We start from the raw sequence: 21197 nt of genomic DNA on the forward strand, positions 1-21197 counted from the left end.
GCATTTCCAAGTGATTTTGGCATATATTTGCACTTTCCTGAGCATTTTCTCCAGTGGTTTATTTTACTTTTTTTTTAAGATTTTATTTATTTATTCATGAGAGACACAGAGAGAGAGGCAGAGACACAGGCAGAGGGAGAAGCAGGCTCCATGCAGGGAGCCCAATGTGGGACTCAATCCCTGGTCTCCAGGATCACGCCCTGGGCCAAAGGCAGGAGCTAAACCACTGAGCCACCCGGGCATCCCCTCTCCAGTGGTTTAAATCCATTCATTCCCTTAGTATTCTGATCCCTTCTTGCTACTCAGCTATTTATTCCTATATATAGAAAGAACTCATTATATTGTTTTTGGATTTATCATTTGTCTGTCCTTGCTTCCAGCCACTCACAGCCCCCACTCATGTTATTCATGCCCGAAATAAATTACTCCTATTTACAATGAACAGCACTCTTAAAGCTTTGGCTGGGCAGACATACTTCCTGCCTTCATTGATCTTCCTGTCTGATGGCAATGGCAGAAATAAAGAAGTTGAAGGTGCAGTGTTTAGGGTGTATGATCTGGCATAGTAGCAGTTAAGGTGCAGCACAATCTACAGATCAAGTTAAATTAAGAAGTTATTATGCAAACATTTTGATTCTGATATCATCCTATCCCAGGAATCCAACAAGTAGAACCAGCAGATCATTTACTGTGTTTGGAATTCTGTTTTGCCTTTACTGCATATTTTTATATGTGGGCAAGTGTTTCTAATCCACCACCATGTTCTTAGCTGGCTTACTCCAGGTTGGTGCCAAACATGATCAAAAGAATGCATTTCACCTTTTTGGTTCTGTTACTGGCTACCTCCTGTGTGTGTGTGTGTGTTTTTTTTTTTCCTGTGTGGTTTTTAATTTCACTGCTGTCTTTCTTGTTACTGTCTTCATTTCGTCCCATGTACATTTCATCTGTATCTGTTCTCCTGTCACTGTTCTTGTGTGTATTCTTCTACTCCATTGAAGATGGCCAACAATGTCCAGAAATATCTTGGGAATCTTTCAGTAGATTGCCTTTCATCTGAACTATTTGCATGCCTTTTCCTTACCTAACTAATCTTTTTTTTTTTCCCCTTGGGTATGTAGGTAGGTTGGGTGCATGTTATAGAAATACAAGTTGTTTGAAATTAAAATGTTGAGCTTTCTAAATCATTAAAGAAGTCACTGTTGGATTTTTCCATTCGTGTTCAGGTCATGCATCTTGCCTCAATTATCATGGAGATGTGAGAGCTGACTTATGCACACAACTATAACATTAAATGATAGAAAGTCCATCTTAAAGAAAATGTCCCTGCTAACCCATCACCCACATTATTTTAGTTTTCATTTGCTGCATGCGTCACTTATCCAAGAGCCTTTGTTTCCTTATGTTTTGTTTTGTTTTTGTTTTTGTTTTTGTTTTTTGTGATACATTTACCTATGACTCTAACTTGGGCATTCAAAAAAAAAAGTTAATCTCTCTCATTACTGATATTTCAATCTTTCTAATCACAAACTGTCTTCGTTTGTCATAGCACCTTATATGTAATGGGTAGTAAGCAAATATACTTGTCCATTGTAAAGAAGCACGGTAATTAGGACCTGAACTCTAGGATTGGAATAATAGGTTCCTATACCAATCCCTCTCCACCTTTCTTTAACAGCTTTGTAAAGTTTGGAAATCCTGGGTTTCTTTGGCTATAAAATGAGGATCATGGTGGTACCTACCTCAGTGAGTATTCATGAATGCTAGTAAAGTACCTGGCATACAGGAAAGCACTCCCTAAATGTTTGGGAAATAATAACATTAATAAAAATACAGAAGGCTCTAGTTTTCACATTTGTTACTTTGTGTTCATTCAGCTTAACATAGCTAGTGATTCAAGTTGGAAGCCAGGCATAAAGATAGTTTTTATATCAAAGTGCAGCTTGAGTCATTTTAAAAATGGGGGGGGTTGCAGCTCAAGGTAGGAAAAAGAGATGCTAAGTGGGTATTTTATTGTGACTCTCTATGCATTGTGCTAGTACCCTTCCTTCAACAATAGAGCATTGACCTTGGTCAACCTTTTGCTCACAGGATCCATTTCATCCCCCTCCCATTTCCTGGAGGTATTGCTATTCACTCAGACACTTTCCATATCTATATTTTGGCATGTCTCCTGGTCACTGGTAGGGCTTTTTCTCTTTGTTAAATTCCAGTTTACAAATGTCAGATGATACCATGTTTTTTTTTTCTTTTTTTTTTCTTTTTTTTTCCTTTTTTTTTTTTTGTTCTGGGTGTTATACTATGTTGGCAGATCGAAGATGATACCATGTTTATTCTGTTTTCTATCACTGTGATCTTCCTAGAGAAATGTCTGGATGTTTTTCCAGTCCAGCCATTCCACAAGGTAGAATCAAATGCTCATCCAGGTCTGTGAGGCTTGTTTATGAATTTGCAGGATTTTGTAGAACTGGTCCCTTGAATGTGTGCTGGTACATAGTCTACCAGTGGCTTTTTAACTGATCTTAATACAATTTGTTTCTGTGGTTGAGGAAACTTACATGTCTCCTGGCACTCTGCATGGTAGAGCGACATCCATTTGTACGAAGTTGATCCAGCTCTCTTTCCCTTGCAAGGAAGGTCCTGGTTGGAATAGAGTCACAGAGCCTTAAGTTATATAGTTTTCTTGAAGAACCAAGTGTTCTAATCTCAGACATATTTGGAAAATACTGACTTAAGAATATAATGTCTTTAAATACCATTCCTTATTAAAAGGAACCAGAACTCACCCAAATGGAGTTTTAGGGCTGGAGCAGGGAAAATACCAGATGAGTCTGGAACATCTGTGTCAGCTAATAAGGAGATGCTAAAAAATATATAAAATGACGGTGACATAGCAATATGACAGAGGAATCCATTTTAAGGGTTTCCTGCTGTGCAAAGTTCTCCTATTGAGACAGTTTGTACATTAAAATAAATAATGGTAATGGATTATAACCCATTCAATAAAACCAAATAAGTGAGTTTGTGTGTATGTAAATAAATGAATGAATAAATAAATAAACTATGCAGAAAGGAAAGCTATTCCTTACACTGATATCCCATTCATGCATATAGAAGGAGCAGTGCAGTTAGAAAATCATCAATGAGTACTAAAACTAGTGCATAAAAGTTAGGTGACCAACAATGTATTTTTATGTAATCTTAAATAGCTCCCTACAAAAATACTTTTTAATTATAAAAGGAAAATTAGTGACTTTATAGTGGAAAAGCCGGGCAGACATCAATTTAACCATACAATCCAGTTAAACCCCCCTTGTAGTGGGAGAAATCCACCTGATACACTTCCTGAGAAGATGCACGGTGAAGACAATGTCACTAGTGTGGAAATCTGCCCTGAATGCATCTTCCAAATCAAATCATGAGAAACCACGTGACGGACCCAGATTCCACCTAACAACTGACCTGTACACTTCACGCTGTTCAGGGAAAGACTGAGTAACTGTCCCAAATAAAAGTGGGGGCAAGAGGGGTCAGTATAAAGACGTGACAACTAAGTGCAGAGTTTGATCCGAAATTGGATTCCTGGACTAAGAACCAGAATAATGATCTATAATGTACATTATTTGGGCATTTGCCAAAATTGGAAATGGATTGTGAATGAGATAATAGTATTGTATCAATGTGAAATTTGGTAATTTGAATAATTATACGGTGCTTATAGAAAAGACTGTCCTTATTCTTAGAAATTACGCACTTAAGTATTTAGTGGTAAAGGGGCATATTTTCTCCCACTTACTACCCAGTGATTCATAAAAAGAAATTTTGTATCTATGTGTTCTGGAGGTGGGAGGAAGGGAGGAAGGGAGGGAGGGAGGGAGGGAGGAAGGGAGGGAGGGAGGGAGGGAGAGAGAAAGAAAGAGAGAGAGAGAGAGAGAGAGAGGATGCAAATGGAATAAAATGTAAGTAGTTAGGGACGCTGGTAAAAGCTGGTGGAAAAGTTCATAGATCTCTCTATTGCCAGATTTTCCAGATCTTTTCCTTCAGTAAATGTGTACCATGATTCTTCAGGAGGAGGACTGATACACTAAGTAAGCATGACTTAGATTCACTTTATTAGGAAGAAAATGTTTGGTGATGCTAGGCAGAAGGCTCTGGGTATGGCTTTTGAGAGCAGTTACAAAAAGCCAGTGGGCTACTGAAGATATTTAGTAGCCACACAACATCTGCCAAAGATGGTTTGGAGAAATAGTTTTCCAGCTTCTGCCCCAATTTGTCTCATCAACAATAGCAACAAAACAATTTAAAGTCCAGTTCACTCAGCAAAACCCCATCCACCTGTTACTCTCCTATTTAAGATAGCTTCAAAAAAGTTAACCTAATTCAGTACATTACAACCTAAGAGAAAAAGTAAGGAAAATTGATATTTCAGACTTCTGCTACTGTTCTCTTTATGAGACATTTTATTATCTTGCTGGGTGGAGCCATGACTCAAAGACATTTTCTGAAAATGAATTTCCTCACCCAGTCGTAAATGAAAATGCCCTTGGAAGAGGTCTTAAAATATTTTGTATCACACACTATTCAGGTGATGCATTGAACAATGCCATGCCTGCTCATGGGCTGTAGAATAAGAAAAAACTTCTGTGAACTTACTTAATTTGAGGGCCTGAGTTTCCAAGGGAAACTTAAGTGTATTTTCTGAATATACTTGTGTGGAGTTTCTTTGTTGAGTTAGTAGCATTGTACTCAAAGCAATTCACTTAAGTATTAAACTGTTTTAATCTGCACCTCATTGAATGGATTTTTCTCAATGTAAATGCATGATGTCTAAAGCTGTCCAAACCTAAAGGCAACACATTTGTAAGAGGCTGCCAGAATCGGTAAGAATTCACAGTAAGAAAAATAATTCACTGCAAGGAAGAAAGTCCTCCAAAGGAATCTACCCATCTTTCCTTCATCCACTTGGGTGCCTGACTTTTCCTAAAAAGTATCCTGATTGGGCTACCTGATTTTACCCTTCGGAAAAGAAATGTCACCTTATTCTTAATGTCTTCAGTCAACATCGCTCTATTTACTTTTGACCTATACTTCAACTACTTTTTCTGACTTAATTGTCCCCTCTGGGAATTTATCATTCAGTGTTCCATCTCCAAACTCCATCTGGGGTGTGGTTGTTCAGTTTGTTTTGGAGAACAACATCACATCATTTGGAAAGTAGGGAAATAGAAGTCTTGGAAAAGAGCTAATGAATGATAGAGGAGATCTGATTTTCTATAAGAAGTAGGATCATTCCAGAGACTCAGTGGAATCGCATTCTTACTAGAAATTTTAAGACACCTGGCAAGTATTAACCTTAAAATATGATGATGATGTGATTCCCTGGGCACAGATGAGGTGTAGGCATGATGCTACTACATACTATACACTCTGCTGACTCATTTGATCTCCACACCCACCCTACCAAAGGTAAATACTTGATTCTATACACGAGGAGCTGATACTTTGAAGTAAGCTTGTTGTCTGAGGTCTCATGGGCAATTAAATGAAGAAGCTGGAATCAGGACCCAAATCTGTTATTTTTATTATATATGCAGTATTTTGAGAATATTCCATGGTCTGTTTTTGTTCTCTGCATTGTACTGAAAATCAATGAGTATTCAAGGATTAGGATCATATCATGATTTTAAGTGATTTGTCTGTATTCTGCTTTTTTTTTTTTTTTTAAGATTTTTATTTATTTATTCATGAGAGCCACAGAGAGGCAGAGACATAGGCAGAGGGAGAAGCAGGCTCCATATTTCTAAATTCACTGAGTCTCACAGGCTTAGTTTTTTCTTACTTCAAGATGTTTTCCTCTATTAAAATTTTGCTTCGTAATAGGGAACTTTCACCCAAATCTGTTATTTTTATTATATATGCAGTATTTTGAGAATATTCCATGGTCTGTTTTTGTTCTCTGCATTGTACTGAAAATCAATGAGTATTGTACATGAATATCAGGCAATCAAAAGGTGTTGGCGTTATTTATTTTGGGTAGCATAAAACCACTCTGGTTATGTGTGATCGTGTGGTTTGTAGAGGTAAAATGATACGATGTCTGGGGTTTGCTCTCAAATACTTTAGAAAAGGAAAATAAGAATAGATGAATACTTTTGGCCAAATGTTAGGAAGTGAGAAATCTGGGTACCTTGTACCATTCTGTCTACTTTTGTTTAGGCTTGAAATTTTTCCTAATACATATTTTCATTGTTCTTTTACAGATGCAGATTTTCTTTTATAATCCAGATGACTTTGACAGCTTTCAAACTGCAATTTCTGAAAACAGAATAATCGGAGCCATGGCCATATTTTTTCAAGTAAGTTAACAGTGGCTCAAGTACTTCAACCAGAGAGTTCTCTATTTTTTTTTTTTAATTCGCCGAATTGTTCTATGTTTAATGAATGCATCTGTTTTCTAGTTCACACCTGTCTAAATGAAAGATATTTCATATTGTCTAATGTGTGATTTAAAATGTAAATAAGTATGTTTAGAAACATAATGAAAATTTTTGCATGAATTATTCTGATTTTATTGCTACTTGACTGGTGCACAGATTGAAGAACACATTTATCATCTAAGTTACTTCACTGCTGAAGCATTTTGAACAGGTTCCTTCAGCATATTAAAAGGCTGATTTAAAAAAAAAAAGGTGATTTTCTTTGGAGCAACTTTAAGATTTGACATTACTTACAAGTAGATTAATAAATAGCATTATCACTTCTCTGAAGAGACCCCTTTTCTTTCCCTCCCAGAAATTCCCATGGTAACTAAAGTCTTCACTGAGACCATTTCCATGTTAGTACATTTATGAACTCAGATGCTTTCTTTCTCTTTTTTATTGTATTTGTATTGAGGGTTTCCTCTGGTTTTTCTGTTGGTTCTATAGCTAAAATCCAAACCTTGTATCCTTCCATAGATAAGACTGTCCAGGCTTTCTTTTTATTTATTTATTTTTAAAGATTTTATTTGTTTATTCATGAGAGACACAGAGAGCAAAGCAGAAACATAGAGGGAGAAGCAGGCTCCATGCAGGAAGCCCAGTGTGGGACTCGATCCCAGGATTTTGGAATCATGCCCTGAACTGAAGGCAGATGCTCAACCACTAAGCCACCCCAGGTGTCCCTGTCCAGGCTTTTCAATTAGTCACATAAAATAAAAGTAGTGTCAACCATCAAGTATCTTGAAAAAGTAGCTGAGATGAGACCTGGTGCTCTTTTGGGCCAAAAGTAACCTAAGTAGTAGGTATAGGACTTGTCTTTCAGTCTTAAAATTTGCCTGAAGACTATATCCAGTGTTTCTTTCATCAGCGAGTCACTGTTGGACAATGATGTCTTTCTGACAACTCAAGGGAATATATCAGAACCTTTTCCACCGTGGGTCTTTGATCCCTGACTTTTGGGGCAAGGTTCTTTAAGATGGAGCCATTCTTGTTTGGAGTAGTTTTAGCGTGTGACATATGATGGACAATTCTATCCACTGTCTTCTCTCCCTCTTAATTACTCTCTCCTCCTTTATTTTCTTGGATAAAAGTTCAAATGGAAGACTATATATGAATAATTGAAAAACCTAATATTCTACCCAAACCTCAGAAAAGCAGTAAGAGTAGTGGTCATTAGGATTGGTTATGACACTGGTTTTCAAAGTTTTTGTTTTCTGAATTACAAGTGAGCCAGGAAATAATTTCAATAAATCTTGCCGGCATTTTTAAAATAATGAAATAGAAAAAATCAGAAAGTATCAGAGTGTATTACACATAGATAAATATTTTTGTAGAACATTCTTTTTGGTTGGCCTTTTTTTGGTTGCTTTCTTTAGAGAGGCATACTGGGTATGTACTTGGTTATGCTATAAAACATACTTTTTTTATATGGTTTTTATAAAACATACCATGGCTTGTGGTCCAATGTTTTGGAAATTGTCTGTATATGTATTTGGTTGTATATGATATCTCCATTGTTCTTTCACACATCTGTTTTCCCTGAATACTTGCATAAATCACAGTTGAGCATAGTGTTTAAAGAGCTCATTCAATAAAGTCAAAGCTATTTGCTTTTGAGTCCTCTCTCTTCTACTTAACAGCTGTATAATGGTGAGGGAGTTATTTAAACTATCCAACCTCAGTACACTTATCTGTGAAATGGGAATAGCAACTTATACACCATCAAGATTGTAATTAGTCTTTAAATGAAGCCCCTAACGTGGGTTCTGATGCACAGTTGGCATTTGTTCAACGCCAAATAAAGTATGTGTCCATATCCATGCAATTCTTTTTCTATTGGATGGAGACCTATGGTATAGGTGTCTTCTTTGCATGAACAGAAATCTATTTTGGGCACTGCCCTGTGGGCAGTTTTCTTGGGTTCTCTCTGTATTTGTGCACCTAAACCATGATTGCTTTGCCTTATGCAATAATGAGGTGACTTGAGCCATTCTTTCCCCCCTCTCAAAGATTGATTGATTGATTGATTGATTGATCTGAGAAAGAGAGCAAGCAAGCAAGCACAAGGGACAGAGAGAGAGGGACAAGCAGACTCTCCATTGAGCAGGGAGTCTGGTGCAAGGCTCAATCCCAGGACTCTGAGATCATGACTTGAGCCAAAGTCAGACACTTAACTAACAGAGCCACTCAGGCACCCCCACTTGAGCAATTCTTAAAACAATACCCACTTCCATGGCTATTCTCCTGTTTTCTATTATTGTCCTCTTGGCAAGCTGCTTTCCTTGTAGCTACACCTCTACTATCAAGTCTACCCACCATCAAATCTACCTCCTCTTTCTTCTCTGTCATGCCCACCCATGTACAGCCCAACCTGGTCCTACTTTATAGGTTACCTTTCTTGCAGAAAGACAAATTTTAACAATGTTTCTGTGAGTACTGGAAGAACCAGTTCACAGTGTGCACTACCCAAAACCTTTCTGTTTTGCCAGCTGTTTAAACTCCTGTGAAGTATAAGAGTCCTAGGCAAGCAAAGCCTATTGGTGTACAAACCAACAGAACACCTCAGTGTGAAATGTAGGTTTTGAATTTTTAATGTATTTCTAGGACATGACTACTAGTTCACCCACAAAGATATATTTCATCTGATAAGTTCTAAAAATTTTGGTTTGCTACACAACAAACAAGGTAGATAGCGTAAAATAACAGAAATGTTTTTTAGATACCAAGCTGTGTTGAGCTGCTTTTTTTTCCCTTCAAAGTGCACGTATGCATTTATATACCTTGGTTCACACTATGTCAAGCAATGGAGACGAAGGCAGCATTACTGTTATTTTAATTTGGCAGTCTAGTTATATTCCATACTTTGAGATCTTTGTAGTTTGTGTCTCCCTACAAGAATGTTAAATTTGGAATTTGGTTTTTCTTCTCCCAAGTAGTCAGATAAATCTTGATATATATATTTTCAAATTCAAACCTGGTATCTTGCACTTTGGTATTGAAGAAGTATTTGTCATCTATTCAACACTGATTCGGTGCCAGAAAGGGCACTAGTTGCTACATTCAATGTAATGAATGCAATCAGCTCCTACCTACTAGGACTTCACTGTCAGAGTTGTATGTGATAATCACTAGAAAGAGGTGAGTGAAAAAAAAAAAAAAGAAAGAGGTGAGTGGAAAACCCTTACATTTGTAAAGAGGCTATGTGTTGACTTGGTGCTTCTACACCTGAATATTAATTATCCAGAGTGACATGATGTGAATGACAAGCACATGTCTAGTCAAGGCTGAGTTCCATGTAGATGTTGTCATCTTGATGTTAACTTACTCCATACATTGGAGTAATTTTCTTACACCTTCAGATTTTCATTATCTTTATTTCTTTTTTCTTCCTCATTATGTGCCTGTTATTCTGCATAATTTCAGCTTTCTACTGCCTTTTCTCTGATTGGATAGTATAAAGTTTCTGAAGCACTGAAATAAGCACAAACTGGTAGACACATGGTTGACCAAGGAACTGTATGTTGGCCTAGACTAAAGGTTGCCTGCACGTGGTTCTCTTGTAGCTCATGATTGTGGAAACTACATAGTGTTTACAATTCTTTTCTTCAGTTAAATATGGAAGATATACGTAAAATGACATGATGATGTAGCAATAATTAAGATCTGAGTAGGGGCTGTCTACTTGGGAGGGAGCATATATGCCCATTGCAGCACAGTCTGCATGCTTTCATGTTAACGTGATCTTAAGATCATGACCCCAGCTTGGGCACCAGTAACTTTACATGGTGTCTGACTTTTTTTTTTTTCTTTAATTTTTGACAGAGTGAGCAAGTGAGAAGGAAGGGAGGAGACAGGGACAGAGGAAGGGGGACAGAGAGAATCTTAAGAAGGCTCCACACTCATCGTGGAACTGACACAGGGCTCGATCTCATGACCCTGAGATCATGACCTGAGCCAAAATCAAGAGTAAGACACTTAACCGACTGAGCCACCCAGGTGCTCCTGACATCTTTTGATTACAGAGTTGAAAGTCACTCTCAATGCTGAAGGATGGTGAGCCAGGTCCCCCTGGAGTCCTTTGTAGGAACACCATGCAGGAAGAAAGAATCATTTCCATGTAGGGAAAATAGTGAATCATGGCAGCCACATATGCTTGTGCACATTTGAGGCCACACAATTCTAGAAGGTGCATTCACTTCAGAGCCACTGATGAGTAATGATGTGTCTAGAGGAAAGAACACCTTTTTTTCTAGTTCACACATATCTTTGGATCAGCAGCCCTCTACAAGATCTAGGAGAATGGCAAGGGGGAAAGTTGATCTGCAAGGATTTTTTAAGCAAGTTAATTAAAATAAGAATTGGCAAGAGATGGAGATATCTGTTATTAAACCACTAAAGAGAGTAAGTGCTTGTGTAGTAGCTTATTTATATAAGTACAGGAATTAATATAATTGTCTTCTATTTGTTAAAGTAGAGTCTCTACTATTCTTTGCTGTTAGCCTGATTTGAATTCCTATAAAAATGTAAAATACCAAATGTCATTAAAATGCTCTTTTAAAATATTCTTTTATTCTGATAGAGTCTACAAGGTTTATCTGTTTAAAGAAAGAAATATGAAAAACTTATGTTGACAGGAAAGCTGAAATGACAGTGGAATGATTAGGTAATCTGTGGATGTTTTGCTTTAGAAACAACACACAAAAAGGATTTGATTGGCTCCAGCTTAAGTTTATTGAGCAGAGAATACCAGGTACTCAGAATGACCTTACCTTAAGTTGGCCTGTATGTTTTTAGACCAAGAAATCTTCCATCATCACCATCTGGATTGGTTTTTCTTTGTTTCAGTGTTTCTTCACTGTTCCTTGTTGAAGACTTTCCTCCATTTCTGGTCTGAATCCATGTGGCTTCTATCCCTGCAAACATATTAATGGCTTTAGTACCTGATGCTCCTACAAAGTTGATATCCCAAGCTTTTTGCAGTTTTGATTACTATAGGTTTACGGATTTGATGACCGTGTTTTTTCAAGAAGCATATGATTATTGTCGAATTTATCATTTGAAGGGAGCATCTCATTTGTCATACTACATAGTGGCCATTGTTGTTGGAATGCCTAAAATTTTATTTATACTTCCTGATTCCCTTGAACTATGGAATAATAAATGCATGATTTTTAAAGAGCAGCTACATTTAGAAACTTCTCATGTGATGTTCTCGCCAGCCTCCTTGTTAGACCTTCCTGGGTATCGTCTCTTCTGAACCTTTGCATCAGACGCAAAGATACTAAATTTTTATTATGTCTGCATCCAGCAGCCCAGTCAATGGCATATGTCTTGTACGTTTAAGAAATAAATAAATTGCATCCTGATTTATTTATAGATTGTCTTAAACTGTTTCTTTTTGACAACCTACTTTCAATGAGGTTTCTTCATTTAATGTTTCAATTTGGCTTCTCCTGGCAAAGTTGAGCCCCCTTTTCCCAGGAGTTTTGTTTTTGTTTTCTTTTTTCTAGCTCAGTTTAAATTTCTGCCCAGGATATGACCGCAGTCACTTGGTTTGCCCTGACGCCTCCGCTTCAGTTGTTGCCCCTTTTCATTTCTGCCCTCACTTGAGAGTCGAAAGCAAACTTCAAAATTCAAATGTTTCACAAGTTGCTAACCCATTCTTTATATCGTGTCGTTGGTACAGACTGCTTAATTATTTTTCTCCATCTGGAGAGGCTTAGTAATTAAATGAAATGGCAGCACCTGGGATTATTTATAGACCTTGAGAAGGCAGGAGGAGTTCTTGATGACTCATCTATCTAGGGCTGGCGAAGAAGGCTTTTTCTACACTTCCCTGCATTTCAAGTTCCCTCCCGCCACCGCAGGTAGATGGGATTTGTCCTTCCTTTAACCCACTGTTCTCATGCCTTCCATCTTGCATGAGAGATGTTATTTTCCTTGCTTGCTTCTGCCTTTGTACTGTGAGATCATTGAGGACTGGGAGTCTTCACTTACTCATCACTGCATCCCTTGCAAGTGACTAACACTGTGGCTTGATTGTGCCAATACTTCTGAATTCAGTGGAGACATACTTAGGCTCTGTAGTCTTGAGTGAAAAGGAACAGCATGATAGCCTGTCAGCTAAAGAGTATCAGAAACAGGCCCTAGGAGGTGAGGGGCCTGAGAATACTAGAATGGAAACTCTTTGAGGATGAGATTCTTGTCTTGTTTCTCTTCTGTTTGTACCCCCACCTCCTACATTTTCCTCGACCTCCTATCAATGTCTTGACCTCAGTTACTGTTCAGGAAATATATACTGAGTAGAACTAAGTTGTAGGAAACCACTCAGGGTCCTACCACAGCATGAATCATCTAGGTTGTGGCAGAGCAGGTCTAGATGGTTGTGTAAGCTTCACCTACAAGGGGCTGTGGCTATTTAGAAGTTTAAGATCATCTCTTGAGATAGTCAAAGACCTGAACATGAAGGCTATGAGTCTCCTGATTCACTGAGGATGGTAACCCTCTGAGGATGGTAACTGGGGCTCCATTTGGGTCTAACATGCCAACAAAAGAATATATCTCCATTTATACACCTATGGTTGTGAAAAGGCAACAGGGCTTTATAAATCTGAAAATAGTAATGCATTCAGAGGCCTCAAAGAAGTATTTCAGTGCCAGGAATAAGGGGATATATCTGTATCAGAGAATTTTTTTTTTTAATAAAGTTTCCTACCAGGGCATCTGGGTGGCTCAGTCAGTTGAGCATCTGACTTGATTTCAGCTCAGGTCATGATTTCAGTGTCATGAGATTGAGCCCCTCATTAGTCTCCATGCTCAGCGGGGAATCAGCTTAAGATTCTTTCTTCCTCTCCCTTTGTGTCTCCTCCTGCTTTCTCATACACACTCTCTCTCCCTCAAAAAAATGAATAAGTCTTTTTAAAGTAATAAAAAAATAAATAACATTTCCTACCAAAATGCTCTTATCTCAGGAGATGGTAGATGGAGAGGCTCTCGTGGATTATCTTGTTGTGTTTCTTTCTGGCTTGCCTCTAGTTGTTTCTAGGGTCTGTTGGTGATGGTTGGTGGGTTAGTTTTCTGTGTGTTTTCAGGGTACCCATATGTATGTATCTGCACTTTTTCTTGCTCTTGCTGTTCTGTGCATGTCTATTTTTCTTCCTGTGTCCCCTCCCTTTTCTCCCTTAGATTCCTTAACTGAAAAAAATGTAATATTTTCTCATTTATTTATTCATGCACTCATTTGCTAACTCATTTGTTCATTCTGCAATATTTATTAAGCACCTTCTCTGTGCCATTCTCTATCAAAATTGCCAGTGTGTCCTCAGAATTCTAGCCTGTCCTGAAAGTGGTTGGAGGTTGTGAAAAGAGTTGGCCTTTGAATCTTTTCTTCAATGGTAGCATCATTTTATTATTGGGATAGGAAAGGCGTATCAGGTAAGGGAGATGAAACATCAAGAAAAGAATACAACAATTATCTCTTGTGTACATTTTAAAAATGGTAAATAGTTCACTTTAAAGTACGAAGTTCCTATTTGTGAATTTTAGAATTGGGTTCTCCTTTCTCCGTTTTTTTTTTTTTTTCCTTTCCTCCATCTTTCTACAAAGCAAAACACCACTGTGAACGTATAAATCATCCTTTGTATGCATGGTGACTTCAGTCAATATTTTTATTTTTTTAATTGTCCCCTGAGAGTCTTTTTTCTTTTTTTAATGATGAATACATTTGCTATCATTGCTATAGCTAGTTCTAATTTTTTTTTCTTACTTTGACCAGTTCCTTTGGGAAAGTGAAACAAGGGGCCCTAGTGCACAGAAAAAGGAAAGAAAAGAAGGGGGGCGGGAGAAGAAATGTGGGAGGAGAGGGAGAGAAAAGAGGAGAAAGAAAAGGAAGGGAAAGAGGGAGGGAGGGAAGGAATTAGAAGAGAAAAGAAAGGAGTAATTAGGGATCCCTGGGTGGCTTAGTGGTTGAGTGTCTGCCTTTGGCTCAGAGTGTGATACTGGATCCTGGGATCCAGTCTCCTATCAGGCTCCCCACAGGGAGCCTGCTTCTCCCTCTGCCTATGTCTTTCCTCTCTCTCTGTGTCTCTCATGAATAATAAATAAAATCTTAAAAAAAAAAGGAAATGAGTAATTATATCCATCTACCAACATCCACCCCAAAAGCCAGTAACTATTTTTTACTGGGAGAACTTGTGAGTTTGAGTCAGCAAGTGGTGTTGAGTTGTAAAACTTCCTTCTTAGACTGCCTTTCGGGGTAACTGTAGTACACTGATATGATTCTTAATTTATTCCTTGCCAGTTGCTGCTGTTTGAATATCATCCTTTTCACATTTTCTGCATCCTTGGTTTTATCCAGTTTTAAGTTCACTTCTTTCACTACATTACCTAGAAGTGTAATTTCAGAATGTTTTGGGTTGATAGGAAGACTTTTTTTTTATATACACACAAAAATTAAAATACATATGTTCCAATTAAACTATTTTAACAGCTAATTGATTTCATAGGACTTACCATTAAGTGAAGGCTGGAGTCATTTTTAATGTTCAGTTGCAATTTTGTAGTAGATCTGTGGATGTACAACATTGAATTTATAGCCTATCAGGTGTTTTCAGTACATCTCTTGTCTGCAAATGGCCTGTAATTCAAATTTCCTCTAAGCAGACATTACGGAGGACAATTTAATAATTGGCAAAGCATCACATAATTAAGAGACTTTGAAAAAGACCATGTGAAAATCTTCTTTAATTAAATCATTGCACTTCAAGGTTGGTTACCAAGTACTTTGCCTCTGTATATCACTAAGTGAAAATAGTTTAGAATCTGTCATTTAGCTTAGAATTTAGTTATTTTGGCCATTTGTTCTAATAGAAGTCATAGAATCAGATTGCCATAGTCTCAGAGAAAATATTGGGAACTCTATAGTGAGCCACCAGACAGGACAGCTGAGAGACCTAGCTCTCAGGAGTTGAGAGGTTGACCATGATCCTATAGCTCTTTGACATCTACCAAGACAAGAGAATTCTAGTTTCATGACTCCTGACCCATTTCTCATATTTTCTAGTCTTGCTCTTCCTTGGAATGTGATGTAGTAGATACTTTGACAACACTTTTTGGGATTTACAGATAAAGCACTTTGCATCCCAAGTAGAGAAGCCAGTGGGAATTCTTTTTTACCCTACTCCTCCCCCCTAGATCAACTAGTTGAAAAGATGCTTTTAAATAGAATACAGAAAAAAAATAAAAAAATAAAATAAAATAAATAGAATACAGGGGCGCCTGGGTGGCTCAGTCAGTTAAGTATCCGACTCCTGGTTTCAGCTTAGGTCATGATCTCACAGTCATGAGATTGAGACCCTGCATCAGGCTCTGCACCCAGCAGGGAGTCTGCTTGAAATTCTCTTCTCTCCCTTTCACTCCCTCCCCACTTTGAACATGTGCATACTTGCCTGTGTGCATGCTCTTTCTCTCAAATAAATCTTTAAGATGAATAAATAGAATATAAATACTGCTAATAAAAATTAATATTGTGGATCCAATTCATGTAAGATGCCAAAATAAAGTGCCTGTATTCAGTATTATCTTCTTTAATCTTTACTGGGACCACCTCAAGGTATTATTATGCCCATTTTATAGATGCAGAAGCTTGAGGCGTGGAGCTTTTTTCTCTCAATGTCAGTTTCTCGAGCTTACACAGGCCCATAGATGTTAGGGCCAGTATTTCGACAGCAACAGCCCGTCTCGTCTGTGCCCTTAGTTGAATACTGTATCAGAGAAGCTGGTATTTCATTTAAAAGGGCAGAGAAAGAGATATCATTGGAGATATCACTGGTTCCAGTTAGTATCATGTGTATAGAAGTGCTTCAAGACCTCTCTTAATTTCGCTGGTACCTGAAAAGTTCTTAACTTGTGACTTAAAACTGTATTCTTATTCTTTTTGCCCATAGTGAAAACCTTTGATCCTATTCTAACTTCTCTTTAGCTCTGTGCCTATAATTATTTTATACATTTGGTGACAGGTTTTTTGTTGTCGTTGTTGTTGTTTTTGTTTTGCTTCCTTTGTATAAAAGGGTTTAAAGAGAATTGAATAAATGGTGCAGTTAGATAAGGATAGTGTGAGTGAAAGGGTAAAGACTTTAAACAGTTACTTATTAACTTTTTTAATGACAGTAGTTCTTATGGGGGAGGGGAGGAGAGAGGGATGGGAGATCTTGCCTTGTGGCTATGTCTGGAGACACTTAGCTATCATACTGGGGTGGCAGTGCATACAGGCATCTAATGGAGACAAGGGACCACTGCCCAGTATCCTACAATGCACAGGTCAGCCACCCTCACAACAGAAAAGTACCTGGCCCAAAATGTCAGTTCTGAGATAGAGAAACCCTGCTTCATGGTTATCAAGGAAGTATTTGAGGATACTTCAATGTTTTAATCTCAGTGGATAGGAGAGCTGTTTGCATTATTCTGCTAGTCGATGGCCATAGGAATAACTATAAAAATAAAAATAAAAATAAAAATAAAAATTTCATGCCTGAGAAATCCCCAGTCCCTGGCCAACCAAGATCTAACTACCTGGGGATTTAAAGACAGGGTATGAAGATTTACATGCCAAAATATTTAAATTGGCCCTGTTTTAAATCAGCTCAGGTATTCCAGGTTCACCTATGCCCCTTCAAATTAAAGAGCCCACGTGGGTATTTATTCCAAGTACTACAATGGTTTGGGAAAGGAGCACCAATTTGATAAAACATTCCCTCTGACATAGAAAAGTAAACAAAAGTAAGAGCATGTGTAAATGCCTTTGAACTTGAAATCAGTGGGAGCTGGTTTGAAAAACTCGAGGATCAATGAAACTCCCTTGTGGAGGTTATAGGAGAACCTGCCTTTGCAAATCACAGTGCTACCCCAGTTCCTCGTCTTCATAGAAGTCATTTCCTGGAGCAGGATTTTTAAACTATTAATGCTGGTTCTATTTTAGAGATTTGTTATTGTCTCTGAAAATCTTGGTACTCTCTGTGCATCCAGACACTGTCCCAGAGGAATGATTAGCCACCTTTAGCTGTATAAATCATGATGCTACTCACCTGTGGTGCTGCAACACCGGGTTGCCAGAGAAGAAGGTTGCAATTTTCTTTTGTAGTTAGGGGTTACATTGAAACTACTGTTTGTTTCCTCTGTCTATAGCTCCTTTTTTTTTTTTTTTTTTTAGGTTTTATTTTTTTATTCATGAGAGACTGAGAGAGAGGCAGAGACATAGGCAGAGGGAGAAGCAGGCTCCCCAGGGGAGCCTGATGCAGGACTCCATCCCAGGACCCCGTGACCATGACCTAAGCCAAAGGCAGATGCTCAACCACTGAGCCACCCAGGCACCCTGGCTGTAGCTTCTTAATATATACGGAATATCTGTACCCATCTGAAGCCCAGAGCTTTTGTTTCCTTGTTTAGGGTGATGCCTATCTCTGGAGGGTTCTTCTGACCCAGACTTTCAAAGCACATGTCATGTAGCATTTGGCTGGCATTTTAAGACAGACCAGTTTGCATAGATCTTTCTTAATGAGTGGAAATCCATTCAACCATTTTTACAGGATGTGATATCAAACCAGTAAGAAACTGAATTTCACGTACCTCCGTGAGACATTTTCTAGTAACCCTCCTTTGGTAAGACTGTTTGGCCAACTGGTATTTTTCAGGAATGCAGCTCCTTTGGTTTGTGAGGGATTAGGAGACAGACAATGGGGAGGACTTCCAAAATAGAAATATTTTATCCTTCCTGCCTTTTAACTTGGAACAAGCAAGATTCCACATGGGATACAGTAAAAGGCACAGTAGTTAGGGCTCACCTCATTTCTTTCTTAGGACTGCCCATGTGGCTTTCAAGACAATTATTAGCATACATTGGATCCTCCTCCAGTTTTGGGCTTTGTGAGATCTGGGAAACATACTTATTGACTCACCTGGACACATTTGTACAGCAGATTGTTTTTCTTAGCCTTTTGTGTTTTCTGAATATACATGAAATTACATGATTTTGATGTGCATGCAAATTCCTAGGTAGCTATATACAAAATAATGTGATGGCACTAATTAATTTAGAGCTTCCTTACTTAGAATTTGGGTTTGTCCAAAGCTGAGGGAAGCCAAGACTTATACTTGGCTTCCCTCAAGAAAGTATTAATTAAGCACATCAGTACTATAGACAACATTGAATGAAAAAAATTGCTTAATCTGTGTATATCAATCGGCATAATCAACCAATTTTATGCAGTAATCTTTTGATATCAGTCCTTTGGTTCTAATAGGTTACTTTCATATATCATATAAATGGGTTTGGTGAGGAGTACTCTTAAAATCATACTACCAGTAATTGGTTTGTACCAAATGCATAAAACAAAGTTATATATCTCTGAAATGATATCCAGTTCTGTTTCTGATAATTCAGTTCCTAGAACTTCTAGATTCTATTACTTAGGTCTTACTCGACTTTTTGCAGTGTTTTCCCTGGTAGCTTGGCATCCTTGAGCACCATTCTAATGAGGTTTCAGTGAATTATTTCTATTTTTAGGCACTCTCCAAAGGTGGCTGCCAGGCACTGGTTCTATTTTTTTAAAAAAACAACCAATTATAGGGTTTAGCGCCAGATGTCTCAGAAATGCAAGCAGCTAACTAACACAAAGCCAATTCCTAAATCTTTCAGGAAAGGAAATGAATATTTAGGGCCACATCTGAACTTGGTAGGCTTACTAGCCCTCCCTCTTTTTTAATGGCAAGCAGCCTAAAGCTTGGTTCTTCTCTATTTTACATTGTATAGCTGTCCTCATCCCACTAAAACAGTTGAGACAGGTAAAATCATAAGTCTTCTAGAAAGAGATTTCTAGTTTCTGATTTTCTTTGAATATAAACAATAATTTTTTTAAAGATGCTCTGGTCATGTGTCAGGCCCTCTGCCAATTCTGTTAAGCATTCTACATACTTTATCCCACTTAATCCTATTGAAGGAGATTCTGATTCCAGAACGTTCCCCAGATGCTTAGATTCCCTTTGATTATGAAATCAGTGTCTAGAGGGGCCTCTGGATAGCTCAGTGGTTGAGCATCTGCCTTTGGCTCAGGTCATGAACCCAGAGTCCTGGGTTTAAGTCCTGCATCAGGCTCCCTGCGGTGATCCTGCTTCTCCCTCTGCCTCTCTGCGTCTCTCATGAATAAATAAATAAAATCTTGTATTTATTTATTTATTTTTAAAGATTTTATTTATTTATTCATGAGAGACGCAGAGAAAGAGAGAGAGAGAGAGGCAGAGACACAGGCAGAGGGAGAAGCAGGCTCCATGCAGGGAGCCCGACATGGGACTCGATCCCAGGTCTCCAGGACTACACCCTGGGCTGAAGGCTGCACCAAACCGCTGAGCCACCCGGGCTGCCCAAATAAAATCTTTTAAAGAAAAAAGAAAAAGAAGAGAAATCAGTGTTTAGGAAAACCACTGAAAAGGGTTCAGCTTTTGGAGTGAAAATTTCTAAAATTCTGACTTGCCACTTACTTGGCACATTCCTCAGGACAAATCTATTTATTATCTTTTTGCCTCAGTTGCCTTTGTCCATCATATGGAAATATTGATAGCCGATTGTTTTGTTGTGAACTTCAAATGAGCTCATATATATGAAAGCCTGATGGAACAGACTTTGAAGCACTCCATAAAATTTGCTAAAATAGTAACGATGATGGTGGCAATTAGTAACAACTAGAGTTGACATGCTAAAATAAAAGGGAATATTTGAACCGTTATTCTTGTGTATCCCGAAGCCTGGCCCAGAATAGATAACATTAAAATAAACATATTGCTTTTGGTGCATCAGATGTGTGCATCCTGCCAGCCTACTTGCATTTTGGTGGAGGGTGCTTCAGTTCTCTGATGGCCTTGGCCTTGAGACAAGATTCTGAAGTCTCCATGGTTGTTGGTGATGCTGTCACTCACTAATTCAAGAGGAGGTGACCAAATTCAAATTTCCTCCAGGAGCATCGACAAGTCTCTCTTACTCCTTTAAAGAGGAGCTAAAGTAATTAGCTGTAACACCTTGGATGGTGAAATAAATAGTTATTTAATTGGAGCAACCAGTCATCTGAGAGAGAGACAAGTAACGTATGACATGGGCCCAGATGCCTGCAGATGGTGGGGAGGCCATTTGGAAGGGAGAGGGCCTCGTCAGATTTTCCACTGGCCCCCAGTGACTGCTTAATTCCTAGCAGTGAGTTTCTCTGCAGTGTTAAAGTTGTAAACCAGGCAGCCTTATGTGGCCTTATCTCTGCTGGAAATGTATCCTCTTTTATGAGACCCCTTATTAGTGTCTGCTTGGTTAGAGGCACTGCCAGCAATAATGATGTGATCGTTACAGATTTTTAAATACTAGTGCATGTGAATTATTGCCTGTTCTGGCAATTCATTTCATTTGTCCTTGTGTTTGATGTGCACTGAAGATTAGGTCTGTGAGGAGGAAGTGCGTTCCTTTCTGCATTTTTGGCAATCATGGCTGTGTTCCCCCTCATTGAAGGGGAATGAGATAACCCCGTACACGGGTCCCTCTCTTCTTCTCTCCTGTGGCCTTCTCTTGCTTCTTTGTTAATTCCCTTGCAAAGTCATGGAGACACTACAGTGTCCCATATACAGTGGTCAGCACAGCATCCAGAGGATTGACTAAAGCATGGTCCCTGTTGTCAAGGAGGTTACTCCATG

General features: G+C 38.4%; 1 protein-coding gene across 3 annotated transcripts in view; it reads left to right on the plus strand.

The window, feature by feature from the left end:
• Nucleotides 1-21197, plus strand: part of PTPRG (protein tyrosine phosphatase receptor type G) — a 701064-nt gene that overhangs the window by 479920 nt on the left and 199947 nt on the right. For all 3 annotated transcript variants that reach the window (XM_041764114.1, XM_041764115.1, XM_041764112.1), the window contains exon 5: nt 6258-6353. In XM_041764114.1, the coding sequence (XP_041620048.1) occupies nt 6258-6353 (96 nt within the window). The remainder of the gene's footprint in view (nt 1-6257; nt 6354-21197) is intronic.

This window comes from Vulpes lagopus, chromosome 7 (assembly GCF_018345385.1).
Source record: "Vulpes lagopus strain Blue_001 chromosome 7, ASM1834538v1, whole genome shotgun sequence".
Classification (NCBI taxonomy): domain Eukaryota; kingdom Metazoa; phylum Chordata; class Mammalia; order Carnivora; family Canidae; genus Vulpes; species Vulpes lagopus.